The following is a 27,639-nucleotide window of genomic DNA, read 5'->3' on the forward strand; positions in this document are numbered from 1 at the left end:
TGAAACACTCTATCTACAGATATCAGAGAAGCAGCTCGCAAAATATTAAAACTTTATGTCTTGACTTTAGGCATTAACTAGCTATGACCTTACTGCTAACATGCCTGAAACTTCTGTGCTTTGCCTCACACTTATGTACTGCTGCCCTTCTTTTAAAATGTGTTAGGCACTTAATTCCTGTTTTTATGTGTCTTTATTATTTTTAGTATTATTATCAAGTATTATTTTATTTTAATTTTTATGTTCATGTTATGTCCTTAAGCACTTTCAGCTGCATGTCTTGTATGAAAGATGCTATACAAATAGTATTATTATTATTATTATTATTATTGTTAGTATAACATATTGAAACCACATGATCCATCCACTGGAGCTGACACTGATTTTAATAGGGTGGAAAATTTAATTCTCTACTTTTCTTTGTATGTTTTACACCAAATACTGAATTGTCAAGATTCAGATTTGATTGGAAATTAGGGCAGAGCAGAAAACATTACATAATATTATCCTTTTGATAATGTTTTTGTGATTTCAGAATGTTTTTCTAAATGTCTGAATAGAATTAAAAATCTAATGACAAACCCTTTATAATTTGTGGATTACGGACAGTAAAATTTGAATTTGATTAGCTGTATAATGTGCAGATTATTTAGTGTAGGCTTTGTTTTGTTTATGTTTTCTTTTAACATTTATGTGAGGCTGTCTTCACAGACGTGGAGATGATTTTCCAAGATATTTGTTCTGATTGTGTCTCAATAATCACATAATAGATTAATAAAGTTAGACATGACAATCAAATTCAACATCCAACGAGTAATCAATGCAAGCTAATCAAGAGTTGAGATACACTAAAATCACAACCATCCTAACCTGCATTGCCTAACAGCCTTACCAGCAAGACTTATGAGCAGATATTTAGGAACTACATGCATTTTAGGACAGGATTTATCATTCCTTATTCCAGTAAGAGCCACAGAAGAATCTAGGAACACAAACATGTAGTGGATGACAATTATGACAATAATAATTTTGCCTTTTCCATGAAAGTTGCATACATCTATTGGGAACCATGATATCGCTTTTTGGGTTCTGTGAAAGCAGTTATTACAGCATAAGAGCATGATAATAATAACATGCAGATGATAATGTATAACAGAATATTATGCATAAAACATAACAAATGCATTCGTCAGCAAAGGAATAGCCAGCATGCTTTAAAAATGTCTTTTTTCTTTGCTCACTTGTCGCAATTCGTTTAATTTTTAATGCAGGGACCTAGTTTATTATAGCAGAACCTGGTAGTATAACATCACTAGAAACAGGCTGTGTTCATGAGCTACATTTCACCTAAATAACAAAAAAATATTTCAGTAAATTGTCCAGGGAACCTAAATGCAGTGAAATCACAACATGTATCTGTATTTCATCAACATCAGAAATCCAAACAGACGATGTGCTTTCCTCCATCTCTGTCTGTTTGTAACTGTACTGGCTGGGATATCATGGAGGGAGTAGGGTTGGTGGGGGGCTGTGTCTGCTGTTTTGTCTACAGTGCCGTAACATTTTTTTAACCAGTTACTTCCACACCACTTCTTTCATTATGCTGATCTGTGAAGTGGAACGTAACGCTGGCGGAGTTGAGAGGTCAGGGGCTCCCGCTGCCTAGATACATACAGTCTAATATTAGAACATTTCCTTGATTTGTTAGCAGCATCTCTGCTGACTCCCGAGCACATGGCAACAGGCCGGCCAATAGGATTTCAGGAGACCACTAAGCCCCCTGCTCTGTATAGCAACAGTGGCATCCTTCCCTTATTTATTTATATAGGAGTTTTTTTTTCCCACCGACTCATTCTCATGCCTCTGTCCCCCCACTGTGCAGCCACACTGTGCTCTCAAACTGTGAAAAAGAGTTGGGGTGTGAAGAGTAGTCCTGCTCATTTACTTTTGCCAGTCCTTTACCTGCATAAGATCTAAAACCTACGTCATTTTTTTTAGATTTTTTTCATACTTACATATATTTTTATAGGTTTGTTTTATACTGCACCCCACGGATTGGTGGAGTTTTTTCCTATATATTGGATGAAAAAGTAAAAACAAAGTGGGAAATGTCTTGGAAAAAGCCTGATTTTCATGAAGACAGGAGCTATAATCGAAGAACAGGAGAGGGAATACCCAGAGGAATGGCATCGTGGGAAAATGTGGCACTCAGAGGGGACGGACAACAACCAAATGGAGAGGATCTTTAAAAGATGGAGGACACGGGGAGAAGCAGTACGGGATAAGAGGGGTGGGGGGTGGGGGGTGGAGGGACATAGGATGGCGTGAGGACCGAGGCCTGTGGTTGGTTTGATCTGAGCCACGTGTGCGTCCAGCCACGTCTCTTCGCCGCTACACGGATGTCGTTGAAACTCTGGCTTCCCCTGCTGCGCGGTCCCTTCTGCCTTGGCCCAGGTAGGTGCGTACTGTCCCGTCCTGCTGAGTTTCCTGATGATGTTTCATTTTTTCAAGCTGTTATCTACATCAGAAGTTGCCATTTTGAAAGTTCTGTGCATGTTCAGTCTTCATATCTCTTCATCATTACAAGCTCAGGAACAGGACGATGGAGAGCTTAAAGGTGTTGGGGAAATATGGCGTACATCAGCCGTCCCGTTTTTGGGATACATGAGGATTGATAAAAGACTATGGCCAAATATTTAACAAACGCCACGTTCAGATGATTGTCATCATCGGTAAACGATATACCTTTATCTGTAGGATGGTGGACTGACGATTTTAATTGCCTCACACTCTGTGGAAGTATGTGACATTTCAGCAGAGTGCTGCTGTAAAACACAACATACGAAAAGAGATTTTTATGACTCCAACTTTGCTTCTCACCAACGCTCTACCTAATGCATCCACCAATGCATTAACAGTGCATGAGCCAAGCAAACACCACTCACTTTGCTTTGATTAGGTCGCCATTAAAACACAACTGAGTTTGAGACAGCACATTTTTCTGACTTAAAAACAAACATAGCACCACATATTGATACCAAAAAAAGATTAGAAATGACTCCCGTTGAGAAATAAACAAGCTGTCTGTTGTCCCAGATGGACGAGACAGATTTTTAGGGACATAAGTATTATAAACATGAGAAAATGGGCTTAGGTGATAAGGATAGCAGGACTTTCTCCAAAATTATGTGCATTTTTTCGCATCGTCTCAACAGGAACTGGACACAATGTACCATGAACATCGAGCCGTGAAGACTTCATGGCTGCGTACCATTCTAAGTATTTTGATGCTGACGCCATTTCCAATGCTTCGACTTTTGATCTGCAATGCTGCATCAGTCACTCAATTTTGATGCTACTGTGTAGTTCTTTTATACTGTAGAAACACAATGCAGTCTAAGTCATCTGTCAATTAACAATGCTAATACAGATAAATTTGAACTGTCTCGTAACCCGTATTTTCAAAGCTTTTCAATACGTCTGACACCTAAAATCAATGCTGACAGTATAAAGTTGTTCAGATTTAGAAATAAAAAATTGTCATGTCTCACTTTTCGGTTAAAACCTTACCCATTGTGATCGGATCAGATCAATCGTCGACAAAAATAAAAAAAATAAAAAAATTAATGAATTAAATAAAACAAAATCTGACCTCTCATTACAATATATTTTGACTGAAATAGTTTCCTCTTGTAGAGCAGCAAGGTGATACCCCCACTTCTCACCCCTTCAATAGGATATCACATTGTAAAGGGTATAGGAGGATAATAAACTGCTGACTAATCCCAGATGCTTTAAAGAGGATTTGGCCACAGTCCCATTGAATTCTTTACCATGTAATGGGTTTTATGATATAACAGTTATTATATAAAAAAAAAATAGTCAACAGACTTGCCAAAAAGCAAAATCCCATGAAATGAAATTCCAAAAGGCAAAATCCTATACTCCCTATGCTCCCTCCCTAGACATGCAAAGACTGTCTTTGCCTTTTACTTTGTAGGGCGAGACCTGTGAAGTTAAAATGAATATCTTAAGTGAAAGATACACTTGAGGTGTCGTCTTTGGTAAAGCAAGAAATCACTCTGAGAGAATTTATTTTAAGGCTGTAAAATGTTGATTCTGAGAAACATATAAGGTTCATTGCTGAAGCAATGTGATTTTCATTGGAACATATCATCTGCTTCACTTATATTCCCAGTTATTCTATTACAGCATATTTTGTTGCTATTTGCTGGCAAATCAACGGAGAAACTGTTAAGGAACAAATAATCTGACAGGAATGTCCATTACTTATAAATCAAGTGAATTGCATGACAAATCAACAAATTTCATCATGTAGAAATCATTTAAAAACACAATACTGTCATTAAGCAGTCACACTCATTTATTTGAAGCATTGCCCACGATGATCTGATAAAGACAGATTTGTAAATGTATATGGAACACAGCACGACGTGAGGGAAAAATCTCTGATTGACAAATTTTTACTGTCTTAAAACTTATGGTGTTGGATCATTTCAGAGCATGCACTTGTCAGTAACCGCAGTGATTGAGTTTGTGGGAAGCCCCAACAAGTAATGAGACTGACAATGCCAGAGGTTAAATTTAAAAATTTCTGGGCATCAACACACTGGGCAGCAAGTCTAGAAGGGGCAATAAATAAATGCCCTTTTCAAATAGAGGTCCCACAATAATACTGTTAAAGACGACTCAGAACCAAACAATGCTGAAATAATGCTGTCCCAGTGCATGATTTTAGATTGCATGCCAGCACTTCAGAAGCAAAAAAGGCATGATGTGCAACACAGCATCTAGTGGCTCTGACTCCCCCATTTTACACAGATATCAATTTGGCTCTGTTACTACCTCCGCTGTCAGCTTAACGGCAGAATAACCATGGCCCCAATTTTGTGTTTGTACATCTTATACAGAACGGAAAGCCGGAATAATGACAGGACATTCCTGCCTTCAAGAGGCTGCATAAAAAGGGCTGTCCCAAATAGCAAAATAACAGTAATATATCAGTATAGGGCAGTGATTGCCTACTGGTGGACCATGGGCCACATGCGGCACACCAAAGCTTCCTATAGGCCACAGAGTGAATTCAGAAAACACATGTGGAGGAGGCTATGTTGCTCCTGAGGGTGACTGTTGATTAACTTGCCAAACCCTGGGAATACGCTGGAAAGTCCACAACTCATAGTTCACCTGTTCTATAGATCTGGATTATTTTCCAATGCCATCTTCTCTACTCTGTAGACCCACCATCAAACCGCCCCGCTCCCAGGCTGCTGGCGATTCCCTGACAGCTGACAGCAACGCACTGGCAGAACTGTGGGAGTTAACGCCGGAGTTGTCGTAGAATCACTAAGCTTGTTAGACACGAGGCATTGCTTGGGTTTATTTTTGTTGGTCAACTGTTGTATTGAGTCCCAAACTGAGTATTTTTGTTTGCTTCCTTGGATCCCAAAGGGGAGCTTTTTGTTGAGATAAGAACTTATTCATAGTTGAACTATGGGTTTGTATTGAGCACTGACTGCCACCTTGGCAGAGGCGTGACAGCATTTTCCAGTTCAGTGTCTGCTTATCATGATGGATTTTCCATTTTTTTAGGAGTCTGTACACACTGGTGTAGGCTTATAAAATAACCTAAATTAACCTAAAAATTAAAAAAACACTTATTTTCCCATTCTACGGTACTAAGTGTTAAACTTTGTGCCTTTTTTGTTTTAGGTTTTCTGATGTGAAATGACGCTCGAGTCCTTGAGGGAGGAATCAGACAGTCATGCTTCAGTCTGTCACTCTCCAGTGGGTTTACAGCTCAATAACTAGTGTCAACGTATCTATGAAGCAGCTAATCAGCTGTACAGTAAACAGCTGAGCTTGTTCTGGGTAGCTCCCAGGTATGAATCCCTTTAAGCAAATGACTGTGATGCAGAACAGTGCTTGACTATAGAAAACTCCCACTGAGTATACAAAAGTGAAAACACAGTATCCACTGGCAATGTCATCGCTCTGCTCTATGATGAGGTTAAACCGGGGGTTCAGGCTGAAGAACATGGTTTACCTCCACAACACTGGGCAGCCTTGAACTCACTGCTACCCTCTCTATCCTCAGCCATGAGTGTAACTATAAGCAGATAGTATGTGATCAACAGCACTGTGGCATCTACCATCCTGCTGCTTCACCACCTCAATAAAACGTAGCTGGACTATTCAGTCTGTTTTGTGAAAATGGCAGAAGAGGGTTTCCAGCTCAGAGCAGAGGACAACGAGCTCCAGGTGGCTGATTTCCCAACGTCATCACTAGCATCCCTCCATCTCAGGGACGAGGCTGTGGTCATCAACGAGAGCACCAACCATATGGTGGATAATCCTGAGCCCCATTCTGTATTTCCCGTGATGATGTCAACACTGTTTAACCAATCACGACAGCAGACAGACATATCCATGGCAACTAGGTCTGAGCCTTCACCAGCAGTTCAAGGTAAGATTGAAGTGCTATAGTAAGCATTTTAAGTATACACCAATATAGGTTTTAATAATAATGGTAATTATGATGCACTTAAACAATTCTAGTGAAAAGATGAGAAAATGTTGCAGAAACAATCTCATAACAGAGGTTTTGGTTTGATAAAGTGTCTTTTCATAATTTTTTGTGTAACAAAGTAGAAGATTTTCAAACCAAACTAGTGCTGCATTTAATGAGCCTTTAGCATGTCTTTAGACATTCTGTAAGGAAATGTATCTGATGCTAATTTCTTCATGTCGTTTGGGTTAATATGCGTAACTGTTAATGCACCGTGTGACAGTATCACTTACGGTAATTACTCTGCTATTTCAGTCTTAGTGAGAGATGGTAATCATACATTTACAAAGTGAGGTGAAGTTATTTCATCGGTGCTAAACCAAAACTTTGGCGAACCTACGTAATACATTCAACAGTTTGAATCACTGTGGCATTGTTTAGTTTTGAATGAATTCAATTTAATATGAGGCATTACTTTCTTAATTCTTTATGACTGCAAAGATATAGATGTATCCATTTGCTACAGGTCTGATTGGCCCCTCTTGATGGCACTGTTGCCACTGAAACTGTCACTGAGACTCACTAATCACTAAAAGTCTGAATAGACTGTTATGCTGCGACTGACAACTGTTTTCCCTTTTACCCTTCTCTCATGCTGTCCTCCAGTTTAAATAAGTTCCCCAAAATCCCTGCATTTACCTTCTTTTAAAAGGTTAATGGTTGACTGTCTATTTGATGCGTTTGTTACATTCTCCTCCAGTAAAGCAGGTGGCAGTATGTAGAACATTTGGTGTGACATCTATTGATGAGGAGTAATTCAGGTGAACCACTCACAAAGCAAGAAGAAGAAAAAGAGAATGAACACAAGATGGAAGGAGTACCGGCCAAAAAGGCCAATAGTTTGTGCAAGTATCTCACCAAATGGGTGGAGACTTACCTGTACCTAAAGAAGAGCAACGCCATGCTTTTTGTAAAATAAGCCACAGATTTTAATGGATCACACAGAGGGAAAAGTGACAAATCTGCCAAGCATAAGTGGGGCCAAGAGCTGCAGAAACATGCTACACAAATGACTGTATTCATACTTTGTCATCCATTTTCATAATCACCGTCTCCTACCAACTGTCTCTCTTGTCAGTAGCCTCTCTCAAAATCACAAGTGAAGCATAGTGTGTAAGTGATGTGTACATATCCTAAAAGTATTACATAAATAAACTAAGTGCTGAATTTATCTGCCCTTTTGTGTTTTCATTAATATAATACAGGGATGTTCACAGCTTTTCACTTTCAACCAGAGTCTAGTTCTGACTACCTAATTGTAATCACTTAATGTAGGAACTAGTAAACACGATCCTTGTTGCTCTGATATTTTAAAGCAAGTGGCGGCTAGTGCTGATTTTAGAATTCACTGTGTGTACCCCTGTCTAAATGTAAGGGGTATGTGGACAGTGTGATATGAATATCTAATCATTTCAGATTTATTAGATGCAGCTTTTATTAGGTTTGTATGCCAGGCAAGTTTTGACAGAGCGTCACCATTTGTGGGACCTAGGTTAATGAGTTTATGTCCATTCTAATTTTACGACAGCATTCGTATGACTCCTCTAACATACAGCTGTCTGCAACAGCGATTTAATGCATCTCCAGGCATGCCATCACAAGTGCTGAAGGGATGATTTACATCAACTGCTAGCGGCACGCCTCTCACAACACACATGTATCAACATATGTGTGCATACCCACATACTGGTGAATACAAAAAAAATCACAAATAAATGTAATGCTTTCAGGAAATGTCTGACAGACAGCTTCTCACCTTTCCCTGCTTCCCTAACACCACATTAACACACACATGGACAATAAACAAAAACAGACACAGTGGCACATCAGCTCCAGTCCTTCAGGCCAATATGACATCTCGGCGAAGACAGCTGTTGTTTGTTAGGCGAGGTGGGGCGAGGTCGAGCACTAACCAGCGCTGAGTCTGGCCGAGTGTGCCCGAGTGTTGAGGAGTGCCCGTTCTGGTATTTTAGGCAGTCAGACAGTGTCACCTGTCAGCAGACTAGTCTGGACAGAGTCTCCCACATGGTGCAAGACTAAGCAACACAACGATATCTCCCTCTGGAGTCCTTGTCAGTGGGCCAGCAGTGTGTGCTGAACAGCCACAAAGTGCAGATAGCCACATACAGACTGGACTCAACTGACATCAGAAGTAACACTGGGTCGCTGTACAGTTGATGTTGCAGAGTTCTTGGAGCCTGAGATGGGCCAAAACGACAGTGAGGCTCAGTCTCACACCCTGACAGCGTTCCTGCAGGACCTTTCCTCCCCTGTTGATCATGATGATGTGTTTCCTGCCCTAAGAACCAACATTGCCAAGGAAGGAGGTACTCTCCAGCATCTCTTTGTTGTGCTTGCTAGAAGTGTAACAGGTCTTTCGTAGCATATTTGATCACTTTGTTCCAAAATAAGGGGACATAACATATGGTCTAGCATGAGAAATGTTAGCACAAAGTGCTGTAGCTTTTATTCCAAATACAAGCATCCTTCATCTTTCTAGCTCATTTACTGCCTCTATTGTTTTGTAGGATTGTCATTTTAAAAATCAAAACTTTAACCCTGGAAACTATCTGCTGTTGATCAATAAGAAGAGTGAGCGAAAAAAGGATGTAGATTATGATGGATTATCTTTTTTGAAAGTAATTCTTATACTTAAGAATGAATGGAAGCAAAAGGCATCTTTGAAACAAAACTAGGCCCTGTTTTTTGTGCTTGTAATTCTGTGTCTGTAACCAAAATCTTTATTGCCTTTGTGGTCAGAACTTCAGCCCAAGACCAACATAACCAAAGCAATGGCAGCATGTTACTCCAGTTCTGATGACAACTGTCTGTCTGATGCAGAGTGGTACTGGGGAACTATCTCAAGGTACTGAGTACTCTCACATGGCATGTTGATGATTTGGATGTATCACCTGGTAACGTAATACAGAACATTAGTCAAATTCTCTTTGATGCTAATTTGTTCACAATTGGCAGAAATTGCAGAACTTTGAATATATCAGTTGGAGGCTTTTGAAACAAATGTTGGCGGTGAGTTGATTTCCTAAAAATCAGACAAGAACTCACTGAAATCTTAATGCCCTTTGTACTTGTCCAGAGAGGAAGTAAATGACATGATGAGAAACACTCCTGATGGCACATTCCTGGTCCGAGATGCTTCCAGTAAGGTTAAGGGGGAATATACTCTCACACTAAGGTAACTACTTTTAAAATCTATGTTGTGACACAAACTTTATTAACGGTTTTCATGTGTTCATCACATGATGAAACTTACATTTTATGACGTGAAACTGGCTGTCTAATACAGTGTTTTAGCCTATGAGCTGCTAATATTATAATCATTATCAGTGCTCTGTATCTCGTGGGAAGGCTATGTTCACCCCAAATCCAATAGGCGTATTTGGAGGTCAGTTAATATTTCCTGCTCTCAAAGTCTAACTTTAGTTTTCTGGGTTTCACAGTCTTAATTTAGTTTTAGTGGTTTTAAAATGAAACTTTATACAGTTCCTGGTTTCTGTCCAATTTTAGTTGAATCAGGACAGACTAGGTTTCAGATATAAAGCTTTGTTGACTAGAGCTTGGCGCAGACTCCGGTGGTCAGCAACATAACACCCTGTCTACAGATGATGCCTTTCAGTCGTGTTTTTCCAGTCATCAGTCACATTTGTCTGAAGGAACAGACATGCTCCAGCTTTAGTCAATGCTGTCTACGCTGTCTACCTCACACTGCTTCATAGACATAACTGTGACCCAAAGCTTTTCTTAGGCTTTAATTCTATACTTTGCTCATTTGCAGGCAAATGTCCATACACTGTTTATTGGGCTGTGCAAGTTAACACTCCACAACAGTACTGTGGCTGAACAGATCCACATTAGACGTAATGGAGGAGTAAAGTTGCCAATCTGCTGGCTTCACTCTGCTGTCAATGTAGAAAATGCGTTCCTTTGGTCAGTAAGATGACATTGTTGGTTGGATGTTGGCATCCAGAGGTCAGTGCAAGACTACAGTTGGGTATTGAATACAATGCATTTACATCAGTGGGTTAAGCCCAATAAGAAACGGCTCTCATATTTCCATATTTGAAATTCATCCCACACTGCTCCCACAAGTATGATGCTGACCGGCTGCTCCTGTCTGCTTTAGAGTAAATATATCTCACACCAGCAACACTTGTGCGAGAGTTCTACAGGGCCTGAGAAATTTTTGGATCACGCAACAGGCACGTGAAATTTTCACTTGCCAAAGTGTTTAAAGAAACCAGAATATTTGCCAAGCTCCGTTCTTTCTCATTTATTTCTAACTGCTACTTGCTGCACCATCAGATATTTGCTTTGATGGGGTGGGTAGGTGGTTGCATAAAGCTTTCCTCTGTAAACAGAAAGTACAGCAGTGCTTTCAAAGGGAGTATTGGCATCTCTGCATGACAGTCATGCTTTGACTTTTGCAGAAAAGATGGCTCCAACAGACTAATAAAGATCTTCCATCAAGAAGGGAGGTACGGCTTTTCTGAGCCACTGGCATTTCCCTCTATGGTGGACCTGATCCAGTATTACCAGAACAAGTCTCTGGCCCAGTACAATTGTAAACTGGACACAAGACTACTTTATCCTATATCCCGGTACCAGCAGGTGAGTTTGAGACCTCGAGCTGTGAATGTACGCTGTCTTATATTACAACAACAATTATTTTGCACTTCTGTGATTTTTTATTTGTACAATTACCAAATATAAAAACAAAATCTTTTTCAGTTTTTTAGGCTTATTGTTATTGTTCAATTCAATTCAATTCAATTCAATTCAATATACCTTTATTAGTCCCACGAGGGGAAATTCCAAATTCCATTGTTGCGGTTTTACCTGAAATTCTGTTGACCTCCGTGTGGTTTTGGCAGCATTAGAACTAGTGAAAGGGAAAATGAACATGAAAGCAGTTCATTTCAAGGATGTTTTAAAATTGTAAAAAAATTTTAGTAATATTGGAAAAAAACATGATGTGTTAGAGTTTGAAACCTTCAGTAAAGTTATTTCAGATCAGACTAATTGCATCATAGGAGCTTTAAAAATGGACCTGGCCCTAAATATCTTTTACATTCTTGTTTGTATAGCAGCAGGTTGTGATGGAAGTTGACATTGATGCAGTTGGAGAACAGCTGAGGATATTTCAGGAGCAATACAAAGAGAAGAGCAAAGAGTATGACCGTCTGTTTGAGACGTTTAATAAAACCTCTCAGGTACAACAGCATCGTAATCATCAAGACTTCATTTTACTAAATAAATCTGTGGTTTTATTGGTTAAAAGTAATACATTTGGAATAAATGTTTTTCTTCTGAATGCTTTACCACAACAGAGCTCTGACTGTAAAGCCTCGACTGTAAAAGTAAAGATTTGTTTCCACTCCTCTCCAGGAGCTGCAGAGCAAACGGACAGCCATAGAGGCTTTCGGGGAAATCATTCGGATCTTTGAGGAGGAGTGTGAAACTCAGGAACGCTACAGCAAGGAATACATCGACATGTTCCTCACATTAGACAGCAGTACAGAGACTGACAAGTATGCTTCAAAACACAAACCCTTTTTTCCAATTCCAAAATACCGCATTTTGTGTAACTCAAAATATCTACTGCTGGCCATGCTCCTTCGCCATGCTCACAGCAAACAAGCAGACTCTGAACTCAAGTTGTTCCTTCTCTTCTTCCTCCACCTCCTTCCTTCTCCAAGGATTCAAAGCAATTCAGACGAGCTGCAGTCGAGGGTGGAGGAGATCCACAGCAGCAAAAAGAAGTTGGAGGAAGAGCTGAGGGGAAAGGCTCTGGCTCACATGGAGGTCGACAGGAAAATGAACAGTCTGAAGCCTGACCTTATGCAGCTGAGGAAGATCAGAGATCAATACCTGCTGTAAGTTCAACCCTTCAGCACCTCATGTTTCAATATTTTCTGTTTAATATCTATACATTAAAAGCAGTGCAGCAAGTTCACAAAAAGGTTTTGTGCACAGCATGTACCACAGAGCAAGATGTACTAGCAACTGCAAGACAAATGTAAAGTCAAAATAAATTAACCACAAGTGATAGTGGCCACACTCCTCTGGATGCACTGTATCAAGCAGGTATATCAGTCTTAGAACTGTCTCATAAATCTGTCTGCAAATCAGGTGACCTCACATGGGATCCCAAACACCAGTACAAATTAGGTGCGTTAACATAATTAGCTGACAAGCAATCATGAGATGAAATCCATCTGCGATATCACCGATAACATGTTTAGTTCCAAACAGTCTGTCACATACCAATGACACAGCTGAGCTGTAAACATAGAAAAGGCAATCAGCTGTTCTCACCAATGTTACCACAGCTGTGGATCTCCAGGATGCCCAGCAATTCACCTTATCATGACCTTTAAAAAAGCTGACTCTTGTTCTTCTCTGTCTTCAGTAAATTCAAATAAGCAGATTATGACTAGGCCAACTATTCAGGTTATGATAGGCTGTGAATGACAAGCAGTGTCTTTACACAGATGGATGCAATTACTTTCAAATGGAGGAAGACCTGAGGTCTGATAGAGCTGCTGACATTATTACTTTGCATTAATAACTCTTAATGGTAGAAATTTCACTGTGCCCTCATTTCATACAAGTGTGTCGTGGCAATGTATAATGTGACTGCTGCACTTTCAAAGCAATACAATGGACAGACACTGATGTGAACTGCTTCCAATGTCCCAAACCAATGGGAGAAATTCTGTTCAAATGTCTGATTATGGAGCCTATTTTCCCATGTTTCTGTGTCTAACAGGGACAACAATTTTTTAAAGTGGTCCAGTATTGAGTGAGAATTCTGTAATGTAATCCCTTCAGGCACCTGTGCACCGTCAATGTATGCCCACTAAAAGTGTTTGTTTTTGCAACTGACAGGCTCTGTGTCTGACATTATGACAAGGATCCCTACAGAGGAAGACCTTTTTGTAAGAGTAAGATCCTTTAACCAGAAACGACCGTTATAACGCTCTCACCAACTCCACCAGACTTCATTTATAAAAACAGTAGTTTTCTAATCATAAAACACACTTTATTCAAACTCATCAGAAATAAGCTGAACACATGAAGCTAAACAAAACCATCTTGGTTAATCCTTACACTATTACAACTGTCACCACCAACTAGGATTCTGTCAAAATAAACGCTTAATTCATGACCGAATTAGCTCTTTGAATCCCTTGCCCTAAACCACACTGATTAGCAGCATGTGGGTCTCAATCATACGGCACACTAACAGGGCCTCTGATCAGACAGCCTCACACCGTGTGTATGCAAATTTACCTATAGACGGACACGTGTAACCGGTCAAAAAAGATTCTCGTGGTAACCTTAACAATTAACCATTAGCATCCCTAATGATGAAACAGAACTGATAGGGTAAATCTTACAGAATGTAAGCATGTCATTTTCACACATTACAGCCTTTTTACTGTGTGTTGTCCATGTTTCAGTTGGCTCACCCAACAAGGCACGACACAAAGTCAGATTAATGACTGGCTGGGCATCAGGAATGAAGAGGAAGAGTGAGTATCCTCATTTATCCAGGCCAACTGAACTTACAGTTTTTTAATTAAAACAGAAGTGTCTTTTGTTATTTCTATTTGTTTCTACCTCAAAAATAAATGGCATGAATACATTCAAACACAAGGTACATAATTTTTTCACTTATTCACGTAGTCACCAATGCTTATGCGCATCCAACATTATCCAACATTTTTGTCCTCACACTAACCAATTTGCATCAGGTAAAAAGCCCAGGTTCAGTTGCTCACGTTTGTTTAAATGACAGTTCATGACATTCACCTGTCAAAGCGTCAGGGAAAAGACTATATTGATAGCTGGGAGGTTTGAATTGTAATATATTTCCTACCTAATCCAACTCTACCACCTCCCCATCACCCCTCAGCCCATACACCCTGGCAGACAATTCCCACCAAGAGGAGAGGAGCTGGTATGTTGGCAGTATGAGACGAAAGGAGGCAGAGGAGCTGCTGAAGGGGAGGAGGGACGGGACCTTCCTCATCAGAGACAGCCAAACTCAGAGAGGCTCTTTTGCCTGCTCAGTTGTGTGAGTACCATCAGATTTGCATATCATTGCCTGTTTTGGATTTAAGGGTCCAAACTACCCTAACAAAATCCATATCATTATTATTATTGTTGTTATATGTTTTGTTGTAAATGTTCACTGTGCATAAAGAGTGATGGATTTCCTCTCATGCAGGGTGGATGGGGATGTGAAGCACTGTGTGATCTACAGGACATCCACAGGGTATGGCTTCGCTGAGCCCTACAACCTGTATTCATCACTGCGAGAGCTGGTCCTCCACTATCGGCACACATCCCTGATCCAGCACAACCAGCAGCTGAATGTAACCCTGGCCTGGCCCGCTCTCAGCCAGCAGCCCAGCTGAGACACACCAGCATGCCACCCTGATGGCATTTTCCCAAAGCTTCACTGTATTAGCACTGAGGACGCACCCATATGGACACTGTTACCAGCCTGTAACGGAGCACCGGTTAGTGTTTTCAGCATATGAGAAATGACGCTCAGTTTTGGATATCTAAAAATCCTACACTGGTAAGATGTCACTGTAAAAAAAACAAAAAAAAAAAAAACAAAAAAACACACACACACACAAAAAACCCACTACTGAACATCAGTCAGTGAAATTGCTTTGAAACACATTTTGAACAGCTTTTCCACAGTAGTTTTAAAGGTTATTAACAGCTTTGTCATTTAAACACAGTTACATACAGAATGTAGCTCCTGACAGATTGCAACTCTGTTCTAATTGTCTACTTTCTTTAATGCCATTATTACGAATATTAAATATCCCATTTACTCGCCATCTGCACATACAGCTTGCAAAACACAATCAGGATTAAGTACTTAGCGTTTAACACTGAACTAAAACTGTTGCAGCAGTATTGAGGGAGTACTGAATTATTACACCAGTTCTGGTATCAGCGAATTTCCGAAATCTGTGCTATATTAAAGCTTTCAATACTGCTTGCTTTTATAAGGAGAACAATCAGAGAGATATAATTTAGCTGTCTGAATATAAAAAGGATGAAAATTTCCCTGGTGAAGAGAAATTCATGTCAATTATCCACTTTCTTTTCCAGAAGGGCAAGTACACGAAATCCTAAACATTTAAGAAGCAAATATTAAGTTTCACACAGTATCCAAGTCACGGTCTCTAGATTTGGCCAATCTTGCCTCAAACATTTAGAAAATATTCTTGTCCAACAATCCAAATGAACGCTCCTTATCATGCTACAGTATGCCTGGCATCAGCCAGCACGTAGTGCTACAAGCCAAATTCACTTCTTAAGCTTTGAAAAACTGAATTTGTTGCATCCATCGACAGTCTCTTAAATCCATATAATCAGTGCAGTTGCAGAGTTAGGTGCTTTTGGGGAACTGAGCTCAGGATGGGACTCTGCACTACCCAGCACACATGTATTATGGGTAGCGTAGAAACTGCAGAGACACACAAGCACTTTATCCAAAACAAGACAACCAGAACACACACACACACACACACACACACACACACACACACACACACACACACACACACACACACACACACACACACACACACACACACACACACACACACACACACACACAGAAGTGACAGATGTGCGTTCTACCACTGATTTCACATATTATTGGTGGTTGAAAAATTTGATCAGGAATTTAAAAGTTATTTTCTTACTGAGATCTGTGAATCTAGCAGTTTTCACATTGAGATTTTCGAGAGTGAAAGCACTCAATACTTATGTCCTGTCTTCATTGTGTACATTTCTTCAGTATCTTCAGCACATTACAAGCGAGACAATAGAAATTCATGGATTCTACCTCTGGGATGTATTTATGCTTTATAGCATTGTCATTATAGCATCTTTAAAATTATTCTGAAGGAAGATGTTGATTTTTGTTTGTTAAAAAATGGGACAATCAGGGTAAAGTTTGTGGAATCTATGTTCGCTTGTTAACACTTTGAAGTGTTACTAATAAAATATGAGTGGGTATTTACTGTGAAGCAGCAGACACGAAGCACAGGCGAATACTGAAAGCATTTCCGTGTGTTACGTACATGTAAATGTACAGTTACTTAAGTATTGTATATGTGAGATATCAGTCTGGTTCAGGTCAATCTTTGAGGAGTCAGGCTTTGTTTTATATTTCTTTACCTTTTGTGAGATTTTGTTTGGAATCAGTGATCCAAGAGCTTTAACAAGTCTCTGGAGCCTGAAGTAGATTGATAATACAAGTCTTTCAGATTTTTGGTTCTGGTTGAAAAGTGCCCTTAAGTGTTTCTGTTCCAGCCGCCATAATTTCCTTTGTGTTACTCTCAGGACAGATGTCTTGTCCCGTACATAAGTACAATGATGGGTGTAAACAACAATGTTATGATGAACCGAACACTGAGGTTGTATCTAGCTGAATACAAGGCTACAATAGTACCCTGGAGTACCTCAAAGAGAGTATTATTATCAAACTTAGTTATTTTCCTACAACTGACTGCTTTTAAGCATCACATTTGAATAACTCTGTTTTAATTATTTTGTAAAAGTGAGTGTCTAAAAGACCTTATTCCCCTAGTAGTTGCCACACTGAATTTACATCACACTTGGTATGAGATGAGATGACATGAAATAGGCCTATATGCCCATTGTTTAAAGTTTCTGTAAAGTTTCTACACAGTATTTAAAAATGGCTGTTAAGAACAACTGTTACTTCAACACATAAAGACTTAATATGTCATACTGACTGACCAAACAGTTGTAAAATTATCACCATGACTGACTGAAATTTGCAGGTTTTTTAGTTAGCTTTTCTGGTTAATTAGCTACTAGATAACAAGGTATGATTCCAGCTATAGTAGCGGACCAAACAGGTATGTTACCAAACGTGATGAAATCATCATATTGGATTTCACTTATTTGATAAATGTTGCCACACAGTTCTCCTTAAGTGTGAGGTTAATTCAAAATGGTAATGGAAAACCACATCTATAATGAAAAACCTCTCATTTATATTAACAACTGTTTACATTTCAGGCTTATGCAGGTCCCTCTAGCCCTGAATTGGTAACAGGGACTCCTTTCAGAATATTTTTTGAGAGTGGAAATGAAATGGCGCTTATGGGTTACAGTGAATCATTCAAACTATTTTTATAGGGGATTAAATACAGCATAGTTGCTTTGGGTTGCCCATTAATTTCAAGCATATACAAATAGTAAATTTGGTCACAGGCTTGATTACAATATTTCATTTTTGTACACATTTTTTCGTGATTAATGGGTCACCTTAAATGCGCTTCTCTGTTTGCGGTTGTTAGTAAAACACATGCTTGATGTTTGTTGCGTACATACATCGGATCAGTTTACTGACATGAATGGAGTTGGAAAAATTGTGTCCGATTGCTACATTGTGGCGGTAAAAAGGTGTAAATGTTTGATTTTGCATGCCACCGTTGTGCAAAGGATTACTTAGATATTATATGTATTTACTAATCATAATATGGACATTACGGCTGGGTACTGTTTGGATACCAGCTCTGGTACTACAGGTTCACCACCGGCTCTAAAAGATGTGCTTTGTTACCCTTCTTTGATGGGTTAGCCATATTCTGTGAAGTTTTTTTTTTTTTTTAATTTTTTGCTTTGTCTCCATCATTGGGTGGTCAGCAGTCATTGCTGTAATTGTCTTTAAACGCATCTCTCCAAGATCACCTGTCAGTTATACAGTATGAGAAATTTCTTCTTTCTCAAAGTCTTTGAAAAGCCTTCATGTTGGGTGTTGTCTCTTGAGCTTGCCACCACATGGATTTGAGATAAAGTGTTGCACACTAGTAACAAAGTGCTGCTTTGCACAGATTGTGGACAGAGTGTGCCACAACCACTAGATGGCAGTGAAAGCAGGACTTTAAACCTGTGTGTAGTTACTCTCTCTGGTCAGCTGTTCATGCTTTTTTGTAAAACCCTGTGCTTATTGAAGAGCAGTACTACACTGTGTAAAAAACAACTATCTGTGGTGTCGTCTAAAAGCAAAAAGAGGAAATACTACTACGTGATTCATGCCAGCTGTCATCAGACTGTTGAGCTTTCGTCTTTGTTGAATTTCCTGTCTTACAGGATGTTAATTAAAATGCCATTTTTTTTCATCTCATAGCAACTTGTTACACAGTAAACATGGATGGAAGCACCTAAAAGACAGTTATTACGTAGGCATGTAGGTTGCACGTCTGGCATGTGAAACGAAATAGTAGGCATCGGTCTCTTGTCAGTTAAGATATCTGTATTTTTTGACTTTTTGCACACTGAACAGATTGAGTGTTAAACTAAGTCCATAACTTAAAATACAAGTGTATGTAACATTGTGAACTCTAAAAGAGAAACTTTACATATCCCAGTAAATGTTTGTAGCAGAAATACAGAAAAGGTATCGAGCATATGTGCACAAAGATGGACTATACCACCACTCTGTGGGGTTTTGATTTAAAGCATAGCGTTTGCACACAAGTATCTCATGTGAGGTGGAGATACTATGACTGTCTTCATGTACATCCACTTGAAGCAGGTGGACATGTGGTGGTGCTAAATATGGACAAGTTGCTGATGAGATTGATGTATCATAGCACTGATAAAGCACTAATAGGAGTTGAAAAGAATTCTGTCTGTAATGAGCTGACTACTTTGTAGTGATTAGTTCTAAAAAGTCAAGACATATTTGTATGTGCACAATTTGGTCTTTTTCTGTTGTTGCTGTCTCTTTTTATAACTTTACTGTTTTATCATTGTGCAAACAAATATTAAATAGAGATATACCCAAAATGGTTACGGTTTCATAGGGGAAAAATTGGTGTCTCATAAAATGTGTGTCATGATGTAATTTCAGATAAAATCACGTTTAGTTCTCTGTCCAACCAATATTTATCTCAATAGGTATCCAGGTACTAGCTATCTTGGTAAGCTAATTAGCTAACTTGCAAACCTTTCAACATCATAAATGCCATGTTTATGACTAAATCAGAGGATAAATAAGTGATTATTTATTTTCTTATTTTCAGACTCCTGTCTTCTTTATTTGAATTTGCCAGTACAGTAGCATATGCTCCATAAAACCTTCCACCAAGAAGGCTTCAAATCAACAAGATTTGGTCATACTCCTGAAATGTTGTGCTACATACAATGGATTTATGGCATGGAAGACAAAAATGGAAAGTCTGCCTAACTGGTGCATGGTGTAGTAACGACAGCTATAAACCTTTGATTTTAAACAAATAAGACCCAGTTGGATGCCTTCAGGAAGGACTTCCTGTTTTGTTCAGCAAGTCAGTTTTTTGGGTTGATGAGATTGACTGAAGGGCTCATTATTAGAAGTGAGAAGTAGGATATGACTGAATGACAACAATGGTGTATGTGTGAGAAAAGGAAATAACCTGAAAGCTGGGATTGTGGATTTGCTTTTAAAAGGTTCAATTTTGATACAGGAGACCAGGGTCTGCAACTTGTCTCAAAACAATAATTGCTTTTTGTTTTTGTTTATTCAACCATGAAAACTATCCTCCCCCAAACTTACTGAAGTAGCTTTACTTGCCTAACTTTAATCTTACTGTTATTGGCTGACACTAATATTTTAGGAATAACTCATTAGAAACTGTTTGTGTTGAATGTTCCAAAAATATTTGATGGGAATGAAATTTTGAGTCTTTTGCAGAACTGGTCAAGATCAGTGGTGAATGTGTTGTTATACTGAGATGGTTTTGCTTAGATACACAGATAGATACAGTTAAGTGAAGGAACTAGTCATGTAGGCACAGTATAAGTAGTATAAGATGGGTTTGGAATTATGTTGGAGATACGTTTTGTAAGCATAGGAATAGTTATGTAACTTTGATGTGGAGATGCATAAAGTAAAGAGGACAGAAGTGGTACTTGGCTATCATTCAAAGGTTTGTCTATTTCCATCATCTTTCTTCCATGCCATAAACAGTGGGATCTAGTAGTAATATTTGTCAAACAGAAACAACAAAACTTTGGGAGATTAGTTTGTTTTCACCTCACCTGGATTTAAATGGGAAGCTCTGAAGTTTTTTTTTTTTAATGTCTGAAATTTTGAGCTGTGGATATGATCAAATACCTCTTCTTCTCTCTGCATCACATTCAATGTAGTACTTGTTAAGATGATGTTTCTGTAACTTTGACTTTTAATTTTTCCATTGTGGCTATATGGATGTGTCTTTCTGCTTTGATCTAAACCATTAGCTGTGAGAAAATACTGCTATTGTAAATGTTCATTTACTGTACTGATTATGCAATAACATTCAGCTTTACTGAAATAGCTTGTGTTTTCTTTAGAAGTCCTATCTGAGGAAAATTGATGGTTTCAAACATTTTTTGTTGGTGTAAAACCTGACTTTACCCACTTCAGAACATCATTGTTCATGTATGCACTTTCAGATCCCCAAATAAATTTGAAATGATGGTTTAATGATTTGTGAGTATTATTTGACATGACGGCCTGGATTAACAAAGTATAACCAATATACATGTGAAATACCGTTTACTGTTTAGATAATAAGCCTAGAGAAATATTCATTTAAAGCCTTGAGACACCACATACTGTACCACAGGAGGACACAGTGTTTGCCTTCCACTCCTCTCTAAAATATACAGTGATGGTATGTTTCTGTGAAGCCTCCAAGCACATACAGTACTATATACAATTGCCAGTTTATTAGGTACACCAGGCTAAAAGTAGTGCAGTTTAACAGTTGTTCAATAAATACTCCCTTCATGACGGGTATTATGTTCAGTTTTCATTGTTTAGAGGCGTTGATTTAACTGAGATTAATTTGGAGAACATAGAAAGCTGTTTCTGACAGTTGCATACCTCGTTGCTTTTTGGATCCTTTGTGAATAACTGGCTTGTGAGGTCATCAAAGTCAGCATCCCATGGGTTCACATGTCAGCTCTTCAACAGAGGAACGTATGTCAAACAAATGGCAATAATTAATTAATTAATTAATTTGGGGCAAATGTCTTACTTTGTTGCATGGCAAAAGTTAATACAACAACACTATAGTTTGCTAGATTGGTTACATTAAACACATAGTTTAAACATTTACTGCACATATTATTAGGTTAAAATGCCATAGATTTAAAGTATTTTGTTAGACAAAATCCTGAACTCCACATACGTACATCCCGTGAGCACTGTTTTAACATTAAAAATTATGGTTCATTGTACAGACATACAACATCATCATGTGCCAATGATGATGGGTGCACCGCGGGCCTGTCAAACTGCATTAGACACAGCTGTGATGACAATCATCTCACGCACATTGAAGTTGTGTAATCACAGTGAGATCAATCTGAAATGATTGTTGCAGTCCATCACTACTTCAGCACCTTCAACAGGGGCTCAGTAGATGGAGCGGTTGTCCACCAATCAGAGGATCCCCAGCCTTGCCTTGAAACTGAACCCAATATTGCTCCTGAAGCTGAGCCACTGGTGTGTGAGTGAATGATTATTGCTCCTGATGAACAGGTGGCACCTTGCATCTCTGCCACCACTGTACGAATACGTGTGTGAATGCGGCCTTGTGTGCATGGTAAGCCTAAAAAAAAGCATTATGTAAAAACAGTGCATTATATAAATGTAGTCCACTCAACAAAACAGCATCGACCTGCCATTATCCTGTTTCAACCATTAGCAAAGAGCAATGACAGGCTGCCAAACACTGAGCACCATAATGATGAAATATAACCACGTAAACCACACATGAGCGTCAGAAACTGAAGTGTGAGGGAAGCTGTATTCCTCGCCTGTTAGCTAACCACACAGATAATCCAGGACAGAGTCTTCCAAGCCCTCTCTTAGCAAACTGAGCTAAAAGTGAAACTCACCACATCATCAGACAGCCAGCTGAAGGTCATGATATTCTCCAGTCACAGAAAGAAGCCCGCTGGTTATAAACTCTTTCAGCAGACCCAAACTGCTAATGGCGAGTAAATAATCCATTCTTTTGAAGCAGTTTGGTCCAGAAGTAGCAGTGCAACAGGTGCTTGGTCAGAAAGTCAGGACTGTGTTCTGGGGAATAGTTATGTCGATAGCCAGGCTGAGGCTGATAAGTCCCCATTCCCTGTTTTCGGAGTAGCTTCCATCCCGCCATTTCAGTTAGCATGGAGCCCCTGCTGCTCACGCTCTTCGGCAGCGCGTCGTGGACCGTGGAGTCCCCCCAGCGTCGCCGAAGAAACACTCGCTCCTTCCCATGTGGACAACTTCTCTGCCATCGATAAAACATTCGCTCGGCTTCGACCAAACATCTGCTGGCGAACGTTACAGGACGTGAGGTTAACGGATCCTGGACGCTTTCTGAGCGACGCAGCAAACATTTTGGTTTTGCTAATTCGGTGAATATTGAAAATTAAAACCAAGCGACTAAGTTGTTGAACTTCATGTAAACAATTCAAGAGATTTCGAATCGATTCATACGTTTATAATGTTACAGTAACGAAATCCCAACTGGCTAAACCAGCCCACAGGTGAATTCAGTTATATACGCTTTAAGAATCCTACGTCCAAAATGGCGTCATTTCTTCCCTGCTCAGTAAGCCGCTCATCTCGTCGACGTTTTCTTTATTCTTTCAGAGAAAAAAATATATATTTCATGGGTTTTTGTATCCGTAATCTTAGTTAAACCTGAGTCTACTATAATACTGACTTGGAATTTTTTCACCATCCTTTTGTTTTGAAGCAAAGAACAACATTTTCCATTACTATTCAATAACTACAGTTCCCATAAGGCCTTGCTCTTCTCTAGAATTAGGGGTTAAAGTACACACACATTTTTGTCTTTATCTGCTCATCTAATTTTACGGGAATTATGAGTGTGTATCCTTGTAAACCCTGTTCTGCTCATGTGGGACCACTAGAGGGAGGCCAATCACCATAACAAAAACCCAAAATACACAGGATGTCAGGTGGTGCCTTTATGCCGTTTTCAGTGGTCATAATGCTGCTAAAAGTTAACTATTTTTGTATATCATCATGCTTATTTGTCGGATTTGTCACTAATACCAATACTTTGTTTTCCACTCTTTAACTACTAGTATTGAACTATTTAATCAATCCCACTTTTGAACAGCCACAAATTATTGTTTTTTTCCCCCCTATTTACGGAATCAGAAGTAGTCTGAGGATCCGTGAAGGCAGCAGCAATCAATCACACCCGGTGTCACTCAGCTGATGATGGGACTAGTTAAATGCGTCTCATGGGAGGAGCAACTTCAGTCATCTATCCTCGGTGACTGAGTGGACTTTCTCCTAAATCACATCATGAAGCTGTCAGGAGTGTTTGTTGTGTTTTTGCTCCTCCGTGTTGACCGGGGAGGCTCCGTGATGTCTCATCCCAAACCGTCCTGCCGCTATCCTCCATCTCAGTGGTGCCGATCCCTGCAGATAGCGATAGAGTGTAAGGTGAGTAGAATAAACTGTTTACGAGATCACGGCAGAAAATGCTCAACTGTTCACATTAAATAAAGCTGAATGGCCCCAGAAGATGACAACAGTATTATTTTTATGAGATAATAATGTGGAAGCAAAACAAATGCAATTAAAACTAAAAGTAGGGAGAGATTGCATTTTGAAATTTTTATTGTGCTTCACTCAGTATTTCCTAATATGTTTTTGATATGATAGAAATATGAAGTGTTTTATACAGCCAAATACTGAAAGATACTTTCAATTTCCTTTCCACTTGGCCTATTTTATTATAAGCTGTTTGATTCTTATTCTAATGAGGTTTTAAAACAGTCATTTAATGTCCCCGTCAATGTATGAAATCCCAAAAAGTTATTTTTATTCATAACTACTGAGCACAATAATATTGTTATTGTCCCAGGCAGGAAATGTGGAGTTCAAGTCTGACTGGTCCAGGTTTAAATGAGAGTCATGCTTCAGAAATTGAACACCAGTGGTTCTTCATGTGACCGGCTGGAAAATGAACAGTATAGTTTGTTTTGCCTTCAGTGTGGAGGCTTCATAATCATACTTTAATTGATTAATTAGATGCTGAAACTTGAGTTTTTCATTTATACTTAAATCCAATGAGTATAAAATGCCCACTGGGAAGACTCCAGAGCCTGAAGTGATGTCTTAAAAATGCCTGTTTGACACCACCAAAGTTTACAATGAAGCCAAAGACAAGCTGTAATCAGTGACTCAAAGCTGTGTTAAAACTGAATTCATGGTCCCCGAGGACAAAAACAGGATCTGCTCCACTCTTACTGACATTGCATACAAGATAACCCCCCCTCTTCATGACACACTTGTGTTACTGTGTTTATTTTGTAACATGATTCTACAAACTTTTACTCAGTAAGCAGTCGGTGTAATGAGTGATCCTGCCTCAAGTAGTTTTTTGTTTATTTTCTCAAGAATCCCCTTTATTGTCCTGAAAGAACATGTTATTGTTACCAAACTAGAAAATGTGTGAAGATTTAAAAAGCCTTTTGCTACATATTATACAGCGTTCATATAGTTTAGCTCACAACAAGGACCATGACTTGAATCTCTTTTAGAAACTTATATGAGAACATATTTTTACAAGAAGTTGCTGTCCTGTCTCTCGTGTAGGTTCAGAAGCAGTGTATGGAGGTGAATGCTATCAGACCAAACCAGTCTGTCGTTCCAGTTTCTGTCACACTGTACTATGAGAGTCTGTGTCCAGCCTGCAGAGTCTTCATCGGCCAGCAGCTCTTCCCCACCTGGACCATGCTGCAGGACATCATGACTGTGACTCTGGTCCCCTATGGGAACGCGAAGGTGCGCTGATCCTCATGAGAGTCTCTGAAAGTGGAGAAATCTCTGTTATCAGAGGAAATCTTTGTCTCAATTTTTGTCCACATTTGGACTGTAAAAATCTAAATATCATCATCGTTCTGTTGTAGGAGCTTCCATCAGCGAACTCACCCTTCACCTGTCAGCATGGAGAGCCTGAATGTAGAGGAAACATGATTGAGGTTTGCATGTTTCATCACCTGCACTGCACCGCTGTCATATTTTAATGAATGCAGAAACATGATGTCTTTGATGGATGCTGTCCCTCAGGCCTGTATCATCCATTTAACGGGACACTCAGCGTTTCAGATCATCTCCTGCATGGAGACGGCTGCAGATGTTCTCAATGCTGCCCAACCTGTGAGTATCTACAGAGTATTTGCAGAGCTCCGTGACTCCTCTTCTGAAAAAAAGATAAGTTAAAGTGAAATGTTGTGTAAGACTTACAAAACATATGACAAAATATAAATGCATCAAAGTGAACAATGACCAGTGATGAGGTGTCTGAAGAGTTAAAAACATGTACTGTTGCTGATGCTCTGTCCTGTTGTCTCAGTGTCTCCAGCTGTACGCTCCCTCTGTCCCCTGGTCCAGTGTTGACTCCTGTCTGAACGGAAGTCTGGGAAACCAGCTGATGCACGCCAACGCTGCCATGACCAGAGCGCTGAACCCCGCCCACACGCACGTTCCATGGGTTACCTTCAACGGGGTAAAACAGTGATGGCACACAGGAGTAATTTAGATAGATAGATAGATAGATAGATAGATAGATAGATAGATAGATAGATAGATAGATAGATAGATAGATAGATAGATAGATAGATAGATAGATAGATGAATTTGATGCCAGCAACACTTTTCAAACAAGGTGGGACAGGACCAGCAAAAGACTGAGAAAGTCTAAGCAGGAAAATGCACAAGTATAAAAAAGTGAATGTACTTGGTGCTTGGTCCCCTGTAACTGTTAGGATATTATATATTATGATTTACTGATTGTTACACTTGCATTAGTTATAATTTCACTGTTGTAGCTGGACTGCAGATTCTGAAAACTCTGGTTAATTGTGACAGATTTGTTTTCAGTTGTCATCAGTTTATTAACAGAGGAAAATAATCAGCAGATCAATCCACAACAAAAATGATCATTAGATCAGAGAATTTTCTTCATGATCATTTTGTAGCAGAAAGGGCGTGAAAGCTTGAGGTGTTTGCATACTGTCGCACTGTAAACTGCACGCTGAGGTTTAACTGTACAAATGTGTCTTTGGACCTATATTATCTCAATCGAATGAGATGAAAACAGTCTTCAGGGCTCAGACTGAAAGTTCAAAAGTAAACAACAAACTCTTTGTGAAGGTCAAATAATTAATTAATCTCAAGCAGTCTCAGAATCATCCTGAAAATGTAGTTAGGGATTCAGCTGGACAAGACGAAGCTCTGTACTACTGACAGTCATGTTGACTAAATTCATCAAAACTGTTGTCTTTCAGGAATACACAGAAGAGAATGAGGACATGGCGATGTCGTCTCTTTTCCATTTGGTTTGCCGCCTCTATAAGGTGAAGACTTGCCTGGTTTTCTTTTTGTAGTTACTGTAACTCTGCTTTGGGATATTTGAGGTATTAGTACCACTAGAAATACATGAAGGAATCTTCTGACACACTAATAATTAAAGGTAGCCTTAGGGAGAAAGACTATATATGTTTGTTCTATACATTTGTCCATCAATGCTAACATGCAGGAGTGTGCCTTGTCTCAGCGAGCAATGTCTTCTTTGAATGAAGTGACTGTAACTGTGTGTGTGTGCGTGTGTGTGTGTGTCCTCAGGGGGTGAAGCCTCCAGCCTGCACTGGAGCCCCCGTCAGACTGAACAGAGGCTTCTGCTGAAGAGCTTGAAACCACAGGAAAACGACTCGTCATAACACACATACAGTAATGTAGCAGATAACACCATCACGGTTTTTGTGGGAGTAGTTGATAGAAACAAGGATGTGAAATCCATTTTCTATGTGCCTCCTGTTCTTTGATGGGACCAAAGTGGAATAAATCCATCTGGTTTTATACAAAGCTGTTGACTGACATTATTCCCATTTAAAAACCTGTTTTATCAAGTCGATCTAACAAAGAAAGAAATAACAAACACAGCCAGTCA

The 27,639-nt window shown here is 39.3% G+C and overlaps 2 protein-coding genes across 3 annotated transcripts; both read left to right on the forward strand.

Moving 5' to 3' along the window:
• Positions 1-1,859: 1,859 nt before the first annotated feature.
• Positions 1,860-15,215, forward strand: LOC139330104 (phosphatidylinositol 3-kinase regulatory subunit gamma-like). Of its 2 annotated transcripts, none has more exons than XM_070960840.1 (12): positions 1,860-2,454; positions 5,734-6,487; positions 8,764-8,916; positions 9,350-9,455; positions 9,687-9,785; positions 11,038-11,218; positions 11,695-11,820; positions 11,996-12,138; positions 12,307-12,483; positions 14,074-14,145; positions 14,529-14,690; positions 14,844-15,215. In XM_070960840.1, exons 2-12 carry the CDS (start codon positions 6,235-6,237, stop codon positions 15,031-15,033), a joined length of 1,662 nt encoding a protein of 553 aa, XP_070816941.1. In that variant the 5' UTR covers positions 1,860-2,454; positions 5,734-6,234; the 3' UTR covers positions 15,034-15,215. The 2 variants fall into 2 exon arrangements, with proteins under 2 accessions (XP_070816941.1, XP_070816942.1); XM_070960841.1 differs by having other exon boundaries at positions 2,402-2,458.
• An 8,668-nt stretch (positions 15,216-23,883) lies between these two features.
• Positions 23,884-27,431, forward strand: ifi30b (IFI30 lysosomal thiol reductase b). Its single transcript, XM_070961196.1, has 7 exons — positions 23,884-24,125; positions 25,284-25,472; positions 25,598-25,669; positions 25,758-25,847; positions 26,044-26,196; positions 26,978-27,046; positions 27,315-27,431. Exons 1-7 carry the CDS (start codon positions 23,985-23,987, stop codon positions 27,372-27,374), a joined length of 774 nt encoding a protein of 257 aa, XP_070817297.1. The 5' UTR covers positions 23,884-23,984; the 3' UTR covers positions 27,375-27,431.
• Positions 27,432-27,639: the final 208 nt, after the last annotated feature.

The sequence above is a fragment of the Chaetodon trifascialis genome, chromosome 4 (genome assembly GCF_039877785.1).
Source record: "Chaetodon trifascialis isolate fChaTrf1 chromosome 4, fChaTrf1.hap1, whole genome shotgun sequence".
Classification (NCBI taxonomy): Eukaryota; Metazoa; Chordata; class Actinopteri; order Chaetodontiformes; family Chaetodontidae; genus Chaetodon; species Chaetodon trifascialis.

Excerpts from the sequence above, each read along its gene's own strand:
- LOC139330104 (XM_070960840.1), top strand. The coding sequence starts at position 6,235 with ATGGCAGAAGAGGGTTTCCAGCTCAGAGCAGAGGACAACGAGCTCCAG. Across the intron at positions 12,139-12,306 it reads AGCAGTACAGAGACTGACAA|GATTCAAAGCAATTCAGACG; the intron begins GTATGCTTCAAA and ends TCCTTCTCCAAG. Across the intron at positions 12,484-14,073 it reads ATCAGAGATCAATACCTGCT|TTGGCTCACCCAACAAGGCA; the intron begins GTAAGTTCAACC and ends TCCATGTTTCAG.
- ifi30b (XM_070961196.1), top strand. The coding sequence starts at position 23,985 with ATGAAGCTGTCAGGAGTGTTTGTTGTGTTTTTGCTCCTCCGTGTTGAC. Across the intron at positions 26,197-26,977 it reads CATGGGTTACCTTCAACGGG|GAATACACAGAAGAGAATGA; the intron begins GTAAAACAGTGA and ends GTTGTCTTTCAG. Across the intron at positions 27,047-27,314 it reads TGGTTTGCCGCCTCTATAAG|GGGGTGAAGCCTCCAGCCTG; the intron begins GTGAAGACTTGC and ends GTGTGTCCTCAG.